Genomic DNA, 15,506 nt, shown 5'->3' on the forward strand with positions numbered 1-15,506 from the left:
TCTGTGCTTTCAGGCACACTCTCACCTCAGGACCTTTGCACTGGCTGTTCCTGCTTCCTCCTCATAGCTGCGGCTCTCTCCTCCACCTCTTCTAGTGCCTTGCCCACGTGTCTCCTTGTCAGCGAGATCTCCCCAAGCACCTTGAGAAGTGCAGCCCCTTCCCCATCACTCTATCCACTCATCCAACTGCTCAGTGTGTTTTTTTCCCGTAGCACTTACCACCCACCCGCTGACACATGCTCTGTATATATTTTTACTTCATTTATTGTCTGTCTCCCCTACACTAGACTATAAGAGCAGGAGGGCAGTCTTTGTCCACGCTGTACAGTTTTGGACCTAGAGCCACACGGGACACACGTAACTGCTCAATAAAGGTTTGCTGAGGGAACAAAGAGATGCATCATAACCTCAGACAAGATATTCCACCGCGTCTCGAGCGAGTCAACCACCCACCATGTTGTAGCGCTCCAGGAGCTCGGGGGTCACGGGGTAGCGCAGTCTCATCTTCCGGTAGAGTGCGTGCTTCTCATAGTAGCTGACCAGCTCCACGAGGCTCTCGAAGTAGGCGGAGGTGCCCAGAACGAAGTGCCGGCCATCCCGGTTGATGCGACAGTGCTTCACTTTGCCCCTCGCCCTGGGGGGAGACCACACGGAGCTGACATCCTGGCAGCCAGGTGACGGCCATACAAACCCACCCATTAGAAACAACCTAGCCATCCATCCTAGGGGACCAGAGAAATGAACACCGCACAGCCCTCCCATGGAATACAGTGATGTAGGTCTCTGCAAAACAGATACAGAAGAACCGGCACCTCAGGAGAATCACTGCAGAGTGGCTCAACTGCTAGCTCCTCTCGCCCTTCCCCTCCTCCCCAACTATAGGCCTTGCCTACAGGAACACCCAACTGTCCAGATCAGGGTCAGCAAACTATGGCCCACAGACTAAACCCAGCCCCCCTCCTGTTTTTGTAAATAAAGTTTTATTGAAACACAGCATGTTCCTCTATTTACGTACTGCCAGTGCTGCTTTCACTCTACAGTGGCGGAGCTGAGCAGTTATAAGGCCTAAGGTATTTATCCTCTGCTCCTTTATAGAAACCATTTGCCCATCTCTACTCTAGAATTCTGGGACTTGATGCCCAAATCCTTAAATCTTATCTTCAGTGGTCCACCTAGTACACAAATGAAATTTTTTTTCCCAAAAGGTAAAACAAGTCTTTTATTTCCTCATCTATTTGAAACAAGAGGCAGAAAACATTCAAGAGAGAACAGAATCCTCAGTCTTACTAGCTTTTATCAGCAAGAATAGAATTACTTGGGAAAGTAACTTTGACCCCAACTTTACAGCTAAGAGCATCTTTAAAACTGCAACAGAAATACTTACTATGGGCAAACTACTCATCTTTTAAAAATTTTGCACCTTAACAGACATTTTTTATTGTTTTAAAAATACATCCTTTTAAGCCATTTCTTCTAAAAGTCCTGTTTAAAAAAATGCTAGGTTTCTTCTTCAGTAGCTTATGTGTGGTGATATTTTATTAAATATTTTTTAAAAAGAAAAGAAATACTGCTGAGTAAATAAAACAAGTTGAGAATGAAACTAAAGTATGGTCCTATTTGTATTTTTTTAAAATGGCACTATATATTTTCCACAGGTGCATACCTATGTATGTAAAAAAAATTTTTTTTTAAGTCTTAATGGAGACACCAGTTAGGAAACTGTGCTTTCTACCAAAACAAAGATTGAGATGGGAAAGACCACAGGAGGGCTTTAGCCTTACTGCAATATCTTAATTTTTTATAAGGAGAATATACTTATGTAATTAAAAATTAATTTTAAAACTTTATACAAAAACTCCCCAGGGCAGGGAGGCTCTGGGGTACTGAGGTTAAGAGCATCAGTCAGGTCCTGGCTCCTTCCCCAGGTAATCTCCCTGAGCCTCAGTTTCATCATCCACAGAGCTGGGGACGCACAGCTTCTGTCTCAAGGTCAGGACCGCTGTCCATTAGGTAACCCAGGGTAAGCCATTTGCAATGTGTCCGGCACCCAGAAGCAACAAAAGAAATGGATGGTTGGGAAAATATAAACAGCCAAGCCAAAACCTCCCGGGGAGACAGAACATTCAAAAGGGGAGAACAGGGCTGGAGTATGAGCTGTGCTTTCCAGCCTCCTGGAGTGTGTTGCTATGAGCCAGTGAACACTAACGCCTGAGGTCTTAGCTTTGCTAAGAAGCCCCTCATCCCACCGAGGGATGCCTCCCACCAATCACACCCAGACAACAACCTCATCTCTTTGCATGGATTCGAAAGCAGACACTTCCTTCCTGTGGAAATCTATCCAGGAGGTCAGTATATGTTCCCAGAGCCTAGAACATCACCTGGTATGGGAGAGGTACCCCACAAACACGTGGGGGGGAGAGAGGAAGGAAGAAGGGGAGTCATTTATAAGTCACGTGATGACATCTCTCATCCCTACCAGACCACTGGCCTCAGGAGAGCAAGGGCTGGGCTGTTTTTTTCTCTCCGGTATTTCTAGGCCTGATACACAGTAGGTGCTTATCGAACATTTATTGATTCCTAAAAAAGAAAACCTCCAGCTCTCAGGGTGCCTCCACTCTCATGGGGAGGACAGATGTGCACACAGAACACAGTGGATGTATACAAGCTGAGCATCAATCTGGGAGCCCCTCCTTCATCCATGCATTTCCAGGGAAGTGACCCCAACCCCATCGCCCAATCAGAATCAAGTCACCCAGCTCAAGCAGGGGCCGGTGGGAGTACCTCCCAGCACTCATCCTCTCTGTGGACACTGTCCTGGCGCCCCAAGGTAAAGCCCCCTGAGAATAAAGCCCTTGGAGAGTAACACCGAGATGCTCAGAGCAAGTCTCCCGAGGATCGCAGGTGAGGCCGGATCCAGGTGTGTTCAGAAGCCAGTTTCACCTCTTGAGCATCTCAGCCAGTAGCCAATAAATCCCTTTTTTTATTTCAGCCATTGAGTTTGGTTTCTGTCACTTGCATCCCAAAGCATCGTGACTGATGAAACATTACAGCACAACGCAACCCCCAGCACCTAGCCCGGTGCCTGTTACGGCAGAGGTTCACCGAACATGCCCAACTCCCATCCACAGGGAGCAGGCACCGCTAAGAGGTTTGGGGAAGACAGCAAAGACACCAAGGCCGAGAAGCCTAGGGGCCCCCTGTTGGCACCACAAAGCACAAAAGAGCCATGCTGGATGGAGTAGGTGCTCAGGAAACAGCAGTGGTGATGACCACCGCCACCCACAGCAAGGCAGCTCAGAGACAACAGGGGCAAAGGGGGCAAATCCGAATGCCCAGGAGGGCCGCCTGGCACAGTAACCAAGGGGATGGGCCAGGGCAACAGGAAAGGAAGGACAGGGGCAGCCCAGGCACACCGGGGCCCCTACCACGCAGCCGGGAAGGCCCCTATCATGCAGCCGGTAACCACCTTCACCACGTGTGACCGTGGGCCCAGAGCTTCCACCTTCTTCCATTTTTCATAAGAAGCAATCTAAATTTCCAGGCAAAACTTCTCAGTTTTTAACATCAGCATGCAGACTGAGCAAAATACCCACAGGGCCACTTTTGCTCACAAGCCTCTTGCTTAGACCTCACAGTGAAGAAAGCAGGCTTTGCAGGTGGACAGGCCTGAGTGTGAAACTCTGACTCAGCCTAGGATGAGGCTGTGTGGCTTTGGACAGGTCACTTAATCTCTCTGGGCCTCCATTGCCTTACTTCTAATGACGGGGTCTACCCCTCTTGGGCTATAGTGATGGACCGGTGAGACCTTGAAGGCAGCCCAGTGTTTGGAACTCAATATATGGTAGCCAGCATTCTACTACCATCACCAAGAATACGCAGGGAAACCCTGCAAATGGAGAGATGGAGGGACAACGTGGTGAACTGCGTCTGAACCTCCCTCACACTGCTTTTGGTGGACTCTAGAGGAATCGGGTGTCTTGGGGTAGAATTCACAGAGGACCACCGTCCTAGAAATGGTTGGTCCATACGGCCTTCGCAGTGGCCGTGGGGTGTCCACTGCGGATGGGAGGAAACAAGATCTGCACCATCACACACCTGGGTTGCCAGGGCTGCCTGGGGTCGAATTCCAGCTCCACCACGTACGGGCTGCATGTTTCAGCAGGTTATTTAACCTCCCTGGGCCTCAGTTTCCTCCTCTGAAAAGTAGGGCTCATGGTCATGCTGACCCCATAGCGTTGTTGGACGAGAAGGTGAATTAATATAAGACGCATTACTCTAGAGAACACAGACCAGTGCCCGGCACACTGAAGGCACACGTTAGCGCAGTCTGCTTTTGCTAGTTAGTGGGACTGTTGTCATCACCGTGGCTGGCGCCCTGGGCAGAGGACACTGAGCTCAGCCTCCACCTGCAGCTCCCCCTCTGTTCTCCACACCTGCCCTTCCCAGGCCTTCTCTGCAGAGCACGCGGTGGGCTCCAGCCCGTGCACCTACCTGAAGGTGATGGCGTAGGAGTCGGTACCTTCCCGCTTCCGGATCAGGAAGGCCCCATCCCGGGGAACCCTCATCAGCATGTCCTCCGCTTCTCCACGGCTCAGCCCGTCATAGTACCACCTGCAGCACAGGGCCGGGAAAAGGGCAAGGGAGAGGCCGCTGAGGCAGAAACGGCGGGTCCCCAGGATGCCTGAAACACGGCCCCAGAACCCACCACGGAGATGACACAGTGGGCCCCCCATCCAAAATCACCTCTGAAGGCGGCAGGTTTCTAAAAGATCACCCAGGCACCGCTTGGGTGACTCGTGCATGTAGTGGGTCTGCGTGGAGCACAAGCGAATAAATCCACTTACATCTTTACCTCCCACCCCACGGACCCACGCATCAGAGGGCCGCACAGTCACGGCAGTGTCAGAGAATCAGAGGCAGAAAACACAGGAAATAAGGTGTGAGAGGGCTTTCTGGTTATTTTAAAGACATGAAATAACAAATTTTAAGGCAACCCATTTGAATCTAGACAAGAAAAGTAAAAAATAAAGTGGTCACAGCTCTAGGGCTTCCTCTGAAATGTGCACTGGAGTAGGCTTCTGCTTAAAAATTACTCTTTTCTTTTCAGAACCAGGTAACCCTTTGCAAGGTCCAGCTGATATTCACTTTACAATTATTTTTTTTCCTTTTTTTGCTTTCAGACCAACAAGAATGAGCTCTGATGGACAAAGGTAACACCGGGCCAAAATCAGTCTCTGAAAATCACAGCCCGAGACCCCGGGACCACGAAGATGAAGCAGAAGAAAGGGAAGGAGAGGAGCAGGGAGAGGAAAGAGAAACGGGCAGTGGGTACTTGGACGGTGGCCGCCCGGGGGTCTTGAAGAGACCCCGGGGGGCCCAGGTGAGGAGCCTGGGCCCCAGGACCCCCCCCAAGGTGGGCGTTTCTGGTCCGTGAGCGCAGCCGCGCCCCGCCCGCCCCCCAGCACAGGGCACACGTACGGCTTCGCCTCGTGCGGGTTGGGGTTGGGCACGGGGTCGGTCAGCCGGAGCTCGAACTCCGCACAGCGCAGGTGCGTCTCGCGGTAGTGCTGGATGAGGGCGTAGATGCTGGTGAACATGAGGTTGTCAGTCAGGAAGTACTTCAGGGTCCCGCCCTCCACGGTGGAGCGGATCCGGCAGTGCTGGACGCGGCCCGACCGCCTGCGGGAGAGGGGCCCCGTCAGAGCCCGGGCCAGGCTGGCTGGCCCTTCCCACGCTGCCGCCGGGGCCCCCAGGGGTGGATGCTACGTGCAGCCACACAGGCCTCCCTCTGCTCTCTGAACCCGCCCAGGGCTTTCACACGAGCGGGTCCTTGGGCCTGGATTCCAGAACATTCTACCTACTTCCTCTACCCGCTGTCCCCTTTTATCTACGTAACTGCTCCTCTGGAGCCAGACAGCCTGGGTTCCAATCCTGACTCTGCCATGATAAGCTAAGTGACCTTGAACAAGCGACCTGTCCTCTCTGAGCCTCCCTACGATTATCCCGGTGGTCCCACAAGGACAAGGATAGTATCCGCCTCACAGAGACGTCCTGAGGATGAAACAAGATCTCACACAGAATGTGCTTCGAATGCTGCCTGGTACGTGGTAAGCATCTTACAGGCATTAGCCATCACTATTATGTATGTTGTACATTGTTAACATTAGAACTTGTATCCTTCAGGTCTCAATTTAAACACTGCTTCTTTCAGGAAGTCTTCCTGGATTATTCTCCCAGCATCACACTAGATCCCTCTCTCATAGACTTTCATAACGTCTTGCATTTTTCTCACTGCACTTGGCACAACCAGAATTATGTATCAATTGTAAGATTCCTTTTTCACTGTTCATCTCCCTCCTCAAACTCTAATCTCCATCAGGACAGGGACCCTATCGGAATGGTCACTGCTAAGTCCCTGTGCCGTGCCTCGCACAAAAGTACCCGATAAATAAATACCTTTTAATGAATTAATGCCCAGATGAGTGAATGAGGAAGCTCACTGTATCCTCACCACAGTTCCATAAGGCCGCTTTACAGTTTTAAATACTGCACTGAAGTATCACTCATCTTGATGACTAAGTTTTGGAGGCCTCACCCAAGTCTTGCCCCACACAGCTCACTAAATGCAGCTGGGTTTCCAGCCCAGCCCCACCCAAGTCCGGCCTGAGCTGGCACCACTTGCCACCCGGCGCCCCATCCCACCAGCTGCGAGGAGAAGGCGGGCATGCCCCGGGGGGAGGGGCATTACCAGAAGGACAGGGTGTAGTCGTTGGGGAAGGTCTCGCTCTCCCGCACCAAGAAGGTCCCATCCTTGCCTCCCGTCTCGGCGCAGTATTCCTGCAACAGCTTCTCGGCACTTGTCCTCGTCTCCACCTTCTTGTGGAACCACTTCTCCCCAAAATGCAGCTCCGTGGGGGGTATATCCTGGGCCGCAGAGAGAGGAGAGGTTTCTGAAAACCTGGACCAGACCCCAGCATCACCAGACTGGTCCCTCTGTGCATGCAGATTCAGGGGTAACAGGCCAAAAATGGCCTCAGCTTGCCTTCACCCCGGGAGGTCTGGGAGCCTGGCCTCCACCGCCCTCCCCCACCAGCCAGCTACCCCTGACAGCCCCCATTTGTGGTGGCCTCCTGGAGTCCTGAGTCATGGGGCCCTCAACTCCACTGTACAGGAAGTCTGAGACCCATAATACCCTGGGGGCTGCACTCAAGGAACAGGACCTAGAGTGATCAGCAGCCCAGGGGGAGAGGGCCGGAAAGCCAGGAACCAGGCTAGTGGTTGGGGCTGGACAGAGCATCCCAATGTCCCCGTCCTCCCCAGAGAGCACCGGCCAATCAAGCCTTTCAGAGAGCGGGAAAGACTCCTGAACCTCACTGGCTATGCACACGCACCGGCCAGCCAATCAGAGAAGAGCCGGGCAGGCCTTGGTACTCAAAGAGGCAGCTCCCTGGGCTGAGCATGTCCGGGCCTGCCAGCCGTAGGATGATAGGAGCAGTACAGGAGATCTCCACCTACCAGGGGCTGTTCCTCTTCCACAGTCTGTTCAATGTCATCGCTGAAGGACAGCTTGGCATCAGCAATGGCACAGTAGTGCCGAGTCCATTTCTATAAAGCAGAAGCAGCATTAGGGCTCCCCCAAAGTCTCTGCTCCATCAACTCTGAGGCCCCCTGCCTGGCATCACCCCAACATTTACTGGGGACTCACCGTTCCCACTCCTGTAGCCTTTTATGCTGGTTTCATGGAATTCGATCCCCTGTGAGACGTTTCTTTTAAAACATCTATTTATTCTGGGGTTCTTTTGGCATTTTCAGGACTTTTTTATTCAGTGTGTCTAAGGGTAGACACAACATAATATCATATTCATTTAACTTGAAGCCTTTTACGAATGATGGGGTTGTTTTTTGTGTGTATGTCCTCATGACTGTCTTTTTCTATTTCACCCACTTTTTAAGACTTTCAGGATTTCTCAGCCAGTCTGTCTAGAGACCTTTTCTTGAACTTTTAAATATGACTTAATTCTTTATTTAAATTTTAACCATTTTTAATGTTTATATCTAGGATATAAGAATAGACATGCAAAAATATACTCAAATGCAGGAAGACAAATATATCATTTAATATGTAGAATCTAAAAAATAATGCTAATGAATCTATACACAAAACAGAAGCAGACTCACAGACATAGAAAACTTAGGGTTACCAAAGGGGAACGTTGGGGGGAGGAATAAATTAGGAATACGGGACTAACATATACAAACTACTATCCATAAAACAGATAAGCAACAGGGCCCTACTGTATAGCACAGGGAACTATATTCAGTATCTTGTAATAATGGAAAATAATCTGAAATATGTATGTGTGTGTGTGTGTGTGTGTAACTGAATCACTTTGCTATATACCTGAAACTAACACAACATTGTAAATCAACTATATTTCAATCAAACGATCGATCAATACCTACTTAAACGGATTGCCACATTAAGGGATATGAGAAGCGGCATTAACATTCAAAATACCTCATTCTCATCAAAAAATAATGTTTCCTTGGGCCTTCCCTGGTGGTCCAATGGTTAGGAATCCACGCTTCCACTGCAGGGGGCCCAGGTGTGATCCCTGGTCAGGGGAACTAAGAGCCTGCAAGCTGCATGGTGCGGCTAATAATAATAATAGTTTCCAGTGGCACCATCTCACACTGGAGGACACTAAAGAGTTAGGACAACTAACTAGATTATCGCATCCCAGACTGCATCCTGGTCAGAAAAAGGACATTAGTGGACCACATGGAATAAGGTCCACAAATTAGTTCGTAGCATTGTACCCAATGTTCAGTTCCTGGTCATGACAATTATACTCTGGTTATAGAGGATGTTACTGTTTGGGGAAACTGGGTGAAGGATGTAAGAGAACTTTCTGTACTTGCGTGTGTGTGTCTGTGTTTGTGTGTGTGTGAGAATCTATAGTATGTTACAATGAAGATAAAATTATTTCAAAACAAAACAGTAATAATGAAAGGAAAATAGTTTCCTTAAAATCACAAATTCACTTGGCACAAAACGGGAGTGAGACAGGAATCCTCCCGGAGCTCTCTGGCAGGCTGCAATGCATTCGCGGCTCTGAGAAGGGGCGCGAGAAGACCCACCTGGTCAATGGGATCCCACATGTACAGTTCACCCTGCTGCTTCTGCTCATCTTTCTTGTCCTCTGTGTTGACATCCACGTCGCCACGGGGGCCCAGCTTCTTGTGCTGAGGGGAAAAATACACATAGCTTGTCTCCCTGAGGCCCACAGTCAGGACCTTAGAGCCAGCAAACATTCATCCACATCAGCCAAGCATCCACCTGCATCGTCCCACCTCAGGGCCTTTGCACTGTCTGTCCTCTCTGCCCGGCTTCTCTCTCACTACATTCAGTTCTGTTTGGCGTCACCTCGGAGGAGGAGCGTCCCTCAACTCCGTGGCACTCCCCTTCTCATCCCTGCCTCTCTCTAGCCCTGCTGGTTCATCTTCACACTCGTTAGCTTTCATACTCGTGTGTCTATGTATCTGTCTGTCTCCCCTGCTAGAATATAAGCCCCGTGAGGGCAGGGACTTTGTTTTGTTCCCTGTTGAATCTCCTGTGCTAGCTTAGCAGATAGTGAGTGCTCGATAACTATTCAGTGAATCAACGATGCACCCACATTCTCCAGCACACAGAGGGCAGGGCAAGATCACAGCCAGTCCAATGGGCACAGGCTGTGCAGGGCAGTGGAAGACACCCTGGGGATGCAGATTTAGAAGACCTGAGTGCAAACAGCACTGCTGGTGCTTTATTGGCTGTGTGGCCCTGGGCAGGTGGCCACACTTCTCTGAGCCTCTCATGTCTCATCAGCAAGACTAAGAGAACAATTACGATGATGTCCACCTGGGCAAGATCACTGACTGTCCACGGGGGCAAGCCTTGGTAAGCGGTGACCCGGTGAAGGGAGCTCAGGATTGGGAGTCAGACCTGGGCTTGCATTCAGGGCCTCGCACCTTCTTTGCTGTGTGGCCTTGGCTGCACGACAATATGTCTCAGTCTCAGAAACTTCCCAGGTACATGGGGGTACCAGCCCCCTGCCAGGTCCCGTAAGGCAGTGGGTGTTTAGGATACCCATAAATAGTGCAGCACGACATACATGTTCCATCTTGAACAGCCCTGAATCACATCTCTGGCAGGAACTGTGTAACCTCAGCTGAGGCTACCTCTAGACCTCAGTGTCCTCACCTGTCAGGTGGGCTGGGGGCCCGGGATGACCCATCCTGCAGGGCCCAGTGTGGGGCACAAATGCTGAAATTGGAAGGGGTGAGCCACTAGGTACACAGGTGGGTTAATGGGTGCTCTACAAGGAGCTTTTACACACTAAAGCGAGAGCTGGGAAGTCCCTGGGGACACGCAGAGAGCTGTCCTGAGGGAAACAGAGGGAAACTACAGGTGAGCTGGGAACAGAGAGAGGCAGTGAGGTCCCCTGAAGACTCACCGAGCAACCCTGAGAGCCGTGGACCCTCCCGGCCAAGCCCTCTGCCTCTCGTCCTGCCTTCCTCATGCTAGAAGTTTCCATGCGCATCTCAGCGAAACCTGCCTGAGGATCTTAGCCAATTCCTCCAAACAAGCTGCTGCTTTGACCCCTGAGGGCATCAGCGTCCTCCCCTCCGGGTGGGCCTCGGCCGAAGCCCCCTCGCTGTTTGGTGCTTCTCTGTTGAGGGGTGTGTCTCCCCACCAGACCGTGACCTCCTGGCACGGAGGGAATGTCCCCAGTGCACCTTAGTGGTCCAGTGAGAACCTAGGGAACGTAGCCTGTGCTCACACCACCCCACCTGTATGCATGTTGTTCCCTAAACCTGAAGGGGCCTCCCCCTTCTCTGCCTAGTAAATCCCTGTCCATCCTTCCTACGAACCTGTTAGGTGTCAACGAAATCCGTGCCACTCCTTCCACCGATGGCTGCCCAGCTAGAGTCAGCCCCTTGCAGGTGGTGTGGTCACGTGACTAAGTTCTCACGCACTGGACAGGACAGGCTGGGACTGTCCAGCTGATGTTGCACTTGCTTACCAGGAATCACTCACCCTGGACCCCCCACGTTCTCCTTTCTACCAGCCGGAGGGAGCTCCACGTGCCTGCGTCCCAGCACGGACCACACACAAGGCTGGTGCCCTAGGGCAGAGCCTTTGCCAGTTCTGTGCCGTGGACCCCCTTCTGAAGTCTGGGGAAGACTACGGACACCTTTCTCAGAATGTTTGTAATACATAAAATTATAAGAGAAACCAATTACATTGAAATACAACTATTAAGATAGTAAATAAAAATTACTTGCAATATAGTGACATGTGCTTCTCTACTGACATCTTACACACGATCTAGAGGCAGATCTCATAACTGTCATAATTTTAAAGTAGGGCCGAGCACACATTATTTTGAGATATCTGCAACAACTGTAAAAGCGATATGAAAATAGCCATGATTTCTGCTGCTGACAAAGCCTCAAGTTGCCAATGTTCATAACGGAAGGAAATGTTAAGTTCTACTTACACATTAATAAAGTGGCACCACTTTTGCCCAAAGTTCACACGCTGCCACCCCCCAGATCTTATCTGTGGATTCTCTGGGGGTCTGCAGAACCCCGTCTGAAAACCCCGTTCCTGGGAGACTGTAGAACAGGATGAAAGGATCCTGAGTCCCTGGACGACCCCGCCGACCAAAGTTCAAAGCTCCCAGAAGACTCTCCCTCACGTGAGGCTTGAACTCACATGCATTAAACCACTGGCCATCTGGCCTCTTGACCCGAATGTCCCCACTCTCCGGGCATCCGCGGTACAGCTGTCACTCATCCCTCCCCACGCTCCTGGCCTGCCACCCCATCACCCCTAGTGCACGCAGCCCTGTGGGGCACCTCCCACACTAGACCAGAAGCTCCCGAGGGCAAGGATGGAGCCTGGGTCGCTGGAACAGCCCCAGCACCTCGCGAGGGCCTGACGCAGAGAGGGCCATGGTGAAGATGTGCGCAAAACCGAACGCGCGATAGTGAGTGAACACTTCCCGGGCACCTGCAGTGGGACGGGGCAGTTCCAAGCCCTCTGCGCACACCCGGTTGCGTCACGCTCACGGCACACTAACAGCGTATCACCAACCCCCAGACCGCGAGGGGGGGGCGCGAGCGCAGCGAGGAGCCCGGGGAGCCCGGGGCAGGACCGGAGCCCGTGCCCCCCCGAGCGAGCGACAGCACCGCCCCCACCCCCGGCCGCTACCTTGATGATGATCTTGTCCCGCAGCTGGCTGGGCGACGGCAGCTGGTCGGCGCTGGCCTCCGTGGGCCTGGTCAGCAGCAGGTCGCCAAACACCTCCTTGAACACCCTGGCCATGTGGCGCTGCTGCTCCACACAGCAGTGCTCCTCGATGGACAGGATCACGGGGAAGCTGCGGGGGGCGGCGGGGGCGCGCTCAGCGAGCCGCAGGGCTTCCCGCCTCCTCCCGGCTCCGCAGCCAGGGCGCCGCCCGCGCTCTCGGCCTGGAGGGGGCGCCAACACCCAGCCGAGGCTTGTCGGCAGTGACTCTGGCCGAGAGGGAGCCTGCGGTGTGGGTGTGTACTGGGGGGAGGAGGGGCGTCTGTGTGTCTGTGTGTGTGTGTCTGTGTGTCTATGTCTGTTGGGGGGTGTCTTATGTGGGGGATGTATTTCTGTGTCTGAGTGTCTATGTGGGGGGGGTGTGTGTGTATGTTTGCGTGTGTGTTGGGGGAAGGAGGTGGCTGTGTATTACCTGCTGGGGCGGATTGTCTGTGGGGGGATGTCAGTGGGGGAGGGTGTCTATGTGGGGTGTGTCTTGGGTCCAACCAACCCCAGCTGCCTTCCCCTTAAAGGTGAAACACCAGGAAATCAGCCAACCGACCTCGAGGTGACAAAGGCATGGTCTCTGATGGCCTGCACGACGTCATCAAACTTGATCTTGGTGGTCCGCGTCCAGCCGTGGTAGATGATGGGCTTCCCGTCGGGCCCGTCCCAGCAGTCCACTGAGGGCAGGACCATGCAGCCTCAGCGCCCGCCCATCACTCCCCACTTCCCTAGTCCACTGATGGTGGTCACACTGCCTGGATGATGGCCGTGTTACCTGGGAGGTGGCCACGCTGCCTGGGTGATGGCCGCGCCACCAGCCCCAGCCCCCACACTGGCTCAGTTACCAGGACACGGAGGCCAGACCCAGCATCACCCTCAAGGGCCACCAACATGAGGACACGTGCTACCTATGCGGTTATAGGAACATTCTGGTTGTCTAATTAAAGGTCCCTTTGTAATATATTTGTTCAAAAGAAATGAAATGTTTCTTTTTTTGAAAAAGATTTATCATGTGTATTATCTTCTGATTTGACTTGTCTAAACCTTGGCTTGCTTGTTCTGCTAGCAGGAAGAATACAGAGCAATGAGAAATTTATTTTTAAAGATTCGTGGTAAAATATTCAGACAGAACTAGGTTATGTAGAAGGTGAGCATCCCCTATATTTTTAACCCCCAGAAGGAGCAGGAGCTGACAGTTTCAAACTTAACTTTTTCACATTTGCTTTTTCCTAAGGGGGGAAAAAGGCATAAATAAGGCAATACTCTGTAGGAATAACTGCCATTAAGGTTTGATAACGTCATGAATGTTTTTGATAAAACTGGAGCTTAAATCAGTGGTTTGTGCCTTTTCTCAGCCCAGTACAGCCATGAGTGGCTGGCATTGGGTCGGGGTGAGGGGACAGGAGGAAGCACCGGCTCCTGGCCACATCCAGGGGCCTGGAATCGCCTGTGTTGGGGTGGCTGTGAGCAACTCGGGACAGAACACTCAGGGTGGCAGCCGTGGCAGGGACACTGCTAAAACACGCGGGGCGTCTGCCTGCCTCTACCTACAGCCCAGAAAGAAGCCGAGGGACACGAGGACAGTAAGGCCACCTTTGCTACTGGCCTCCCAGCCCCTGCATTGTATTGGGACACTTTCTGGGCAACGAGACCACTGCCCAAGGTGCTGTGGCTCCAACCTGGCTGGGATCGACAGCACTCCTTGTCGTGGGGACCTCTTCTTCTGGGGAAAGGTCCTCAGTGTTGGTGGCCACATCCATCACCCCAGATGATAGGGGCACCTGCGTTCTCCCTCTGTCTGCCTCTTGCATCCCCACTACTTGGGCCTCCAGACAAAGTACCCAGTGACTACAGGGCCAGCACAGCCTGCTGCCCGCGCGGCCGCCAGAGGGAAGGAGGTACTCACGCTCGATGCAGCGGCAGCCCATCCTCAGGCAGCGGATGTAGGCCTCCGTGGACGACTCGCTCCGCAGCTGGTCACCCGTGAGGTACCTGGAGGAGAGGAGGCGGGCGGCCGTGTGGGGACAGGCCTGCATCTCAGGGCGCCCCTGGGGAACTTCTCAGCCTGAGCCCCCAAAGCCCCGAGTTCTTCCCGTCCAGAAAGACCCCCGGTCAGGATCTGGGCCGGACACATGCAGTCGTGGGGCCGTGCCAGGCGTGAGCCTCAGGCCACAATCGCGGGACATGAAGGACAACTACCCTGGCAACCCAAGTGTGGGGTCTCGAACATGTGCTCTTTCGAGGAGAGTTTGGTCAATGGGTGTCAGCAGTGAGACTGACGTACACGATAAATTAACACTCCCCCCCCGCACCACCACAGCTGCCCACCAGGACCTCAGTCTAAACAGGGAGAGATGGGCCATCATTTTGATACCAGGGCCCCAGGCCAAGCACAGAATAAACAGAACATACTACCCTATGAACTGCGTCCACTAAAACGGGCGTGAAAATACCGACTTTTATCCCTGTCCTCCTTACCACAGTCCCCCTGTAAGAGTCTGTGTTGGTCGCCCGTCTTCCAGGTTTGGTAGAATTGACCATTCTAGGACACAAACTCAAACCAACGCACATGGTGGGGAAGAGCGAACCATGACATCAATTTGCCCCTGAAAAGGAAGGGACCTTCCAAAACGCCTGGAGGTGAACCTAAGGGCCATCTCTCCAACTCCCGCCTGGACTGACACTTGGGAAAGTACCAATCGACAGCTCTCTGGGTGCCCAGGACCCTAGACCTCCACCCTCTCACCTTATAAAGCAGACTAAGTAGCAGAACTTGAGTGTAACATCCACTTCCCCCTTCCCATCTGTGCTTTTTTGCAAACAGGACAATCTTCCAAAGATATAAGTTTGAGCGTGTTGTTCTCTGGCCTGAAAGCCATCAGTGGCTCCTACTGCCACTGCCCTCACTCTGACTTCGAAGATTCCACTCAAGCTGATCCTCCTGGCCTCCTCCTCTCCTGTCCCTCCCCCTCCCAGAGTCTACGCTCTGGTCTTACTAGACCCCTCTCAGTTCCTCCCGCCCCCGGACCTTTGCCAAGGCTGTCCCTCTGTCTGAAATCCTCCTCCTCACCTCACCACCTGTTCTCTCGCCAACTCCCGCTCATCATTAAGACTCAAAGGAGGCCTTTTCCCCTCCAAGCACCTGAGGACGGGGGCTTCTCCTGCC

At 52.6% G+C, this 15,506-nt stretch overlaps 1 protein-coding gene across 2 annotated transcripts in view; it reads right to left on the reverse strand.

Moving 5' to 3' along the window:
* The window catches only part of PLCG2 (phospholipase C gamma 2), a 144,543-nt gene that overhangs the window by 42,146 nt on the left and 86,891 nt on the right, over window positions 1-15,506 (reverse strand). For both annotated transcript variants that reach the window (XM_057712774.1, XM_057712775.1), the window contains 9 exons: window positions 14,247-14,332; window positions 12,897-13,017; window positions 12,260-12,428; window positions 9,142-9,246; window positions 7,516-7,605; window positions 6,749-6,924; window positions 5,479-5,679; window positions 4,492-4,611; window positions 454-634 (listed from right to left, as the gene is read on the reverse strand). In XM_057712774.1, coding sequence (XP_057568757.1) covers window positions 454-634; window positions 4,492-4,611; window positions 5,479-5,679; window positions 6,749-6,924; window positions 7,516-7,605; window positions 9,142-9,246; window positions 12,260-12,428; window positions 12,897-13,017; window positions 14,247-14,332 — 1,249 coding nt within the window. The remainder of the gene's footprint in view (window positions 1-453; window positions 635-4,491; window positions 4,612-5,478; window positions 5,680-6,748; window positions 6,925-7,515; window positions 7,606-9,141; window positions 9,247-12,259; window positions 12,429-12,896; window positions 13,018-14,246; window positions 14,333-15,506) is intronic.

This window comes from Hippopotamus amphibius, chromosome 16, assembly GCF_030028045.1.
Source record: "Hippopotamus amphibius kiboko isolate mHipAmp2 chromosome 16, mHipAmp2.hap2, whole genome shotgun sequence".
NCBI classification, from domain to species: domain Eukaryota; kingdom Metazoa; phylum Chordata; class Mammalia; order Artiodactyla; family Hippopotamidae; genus Hippopotamus; species Hippopotamus amphibius.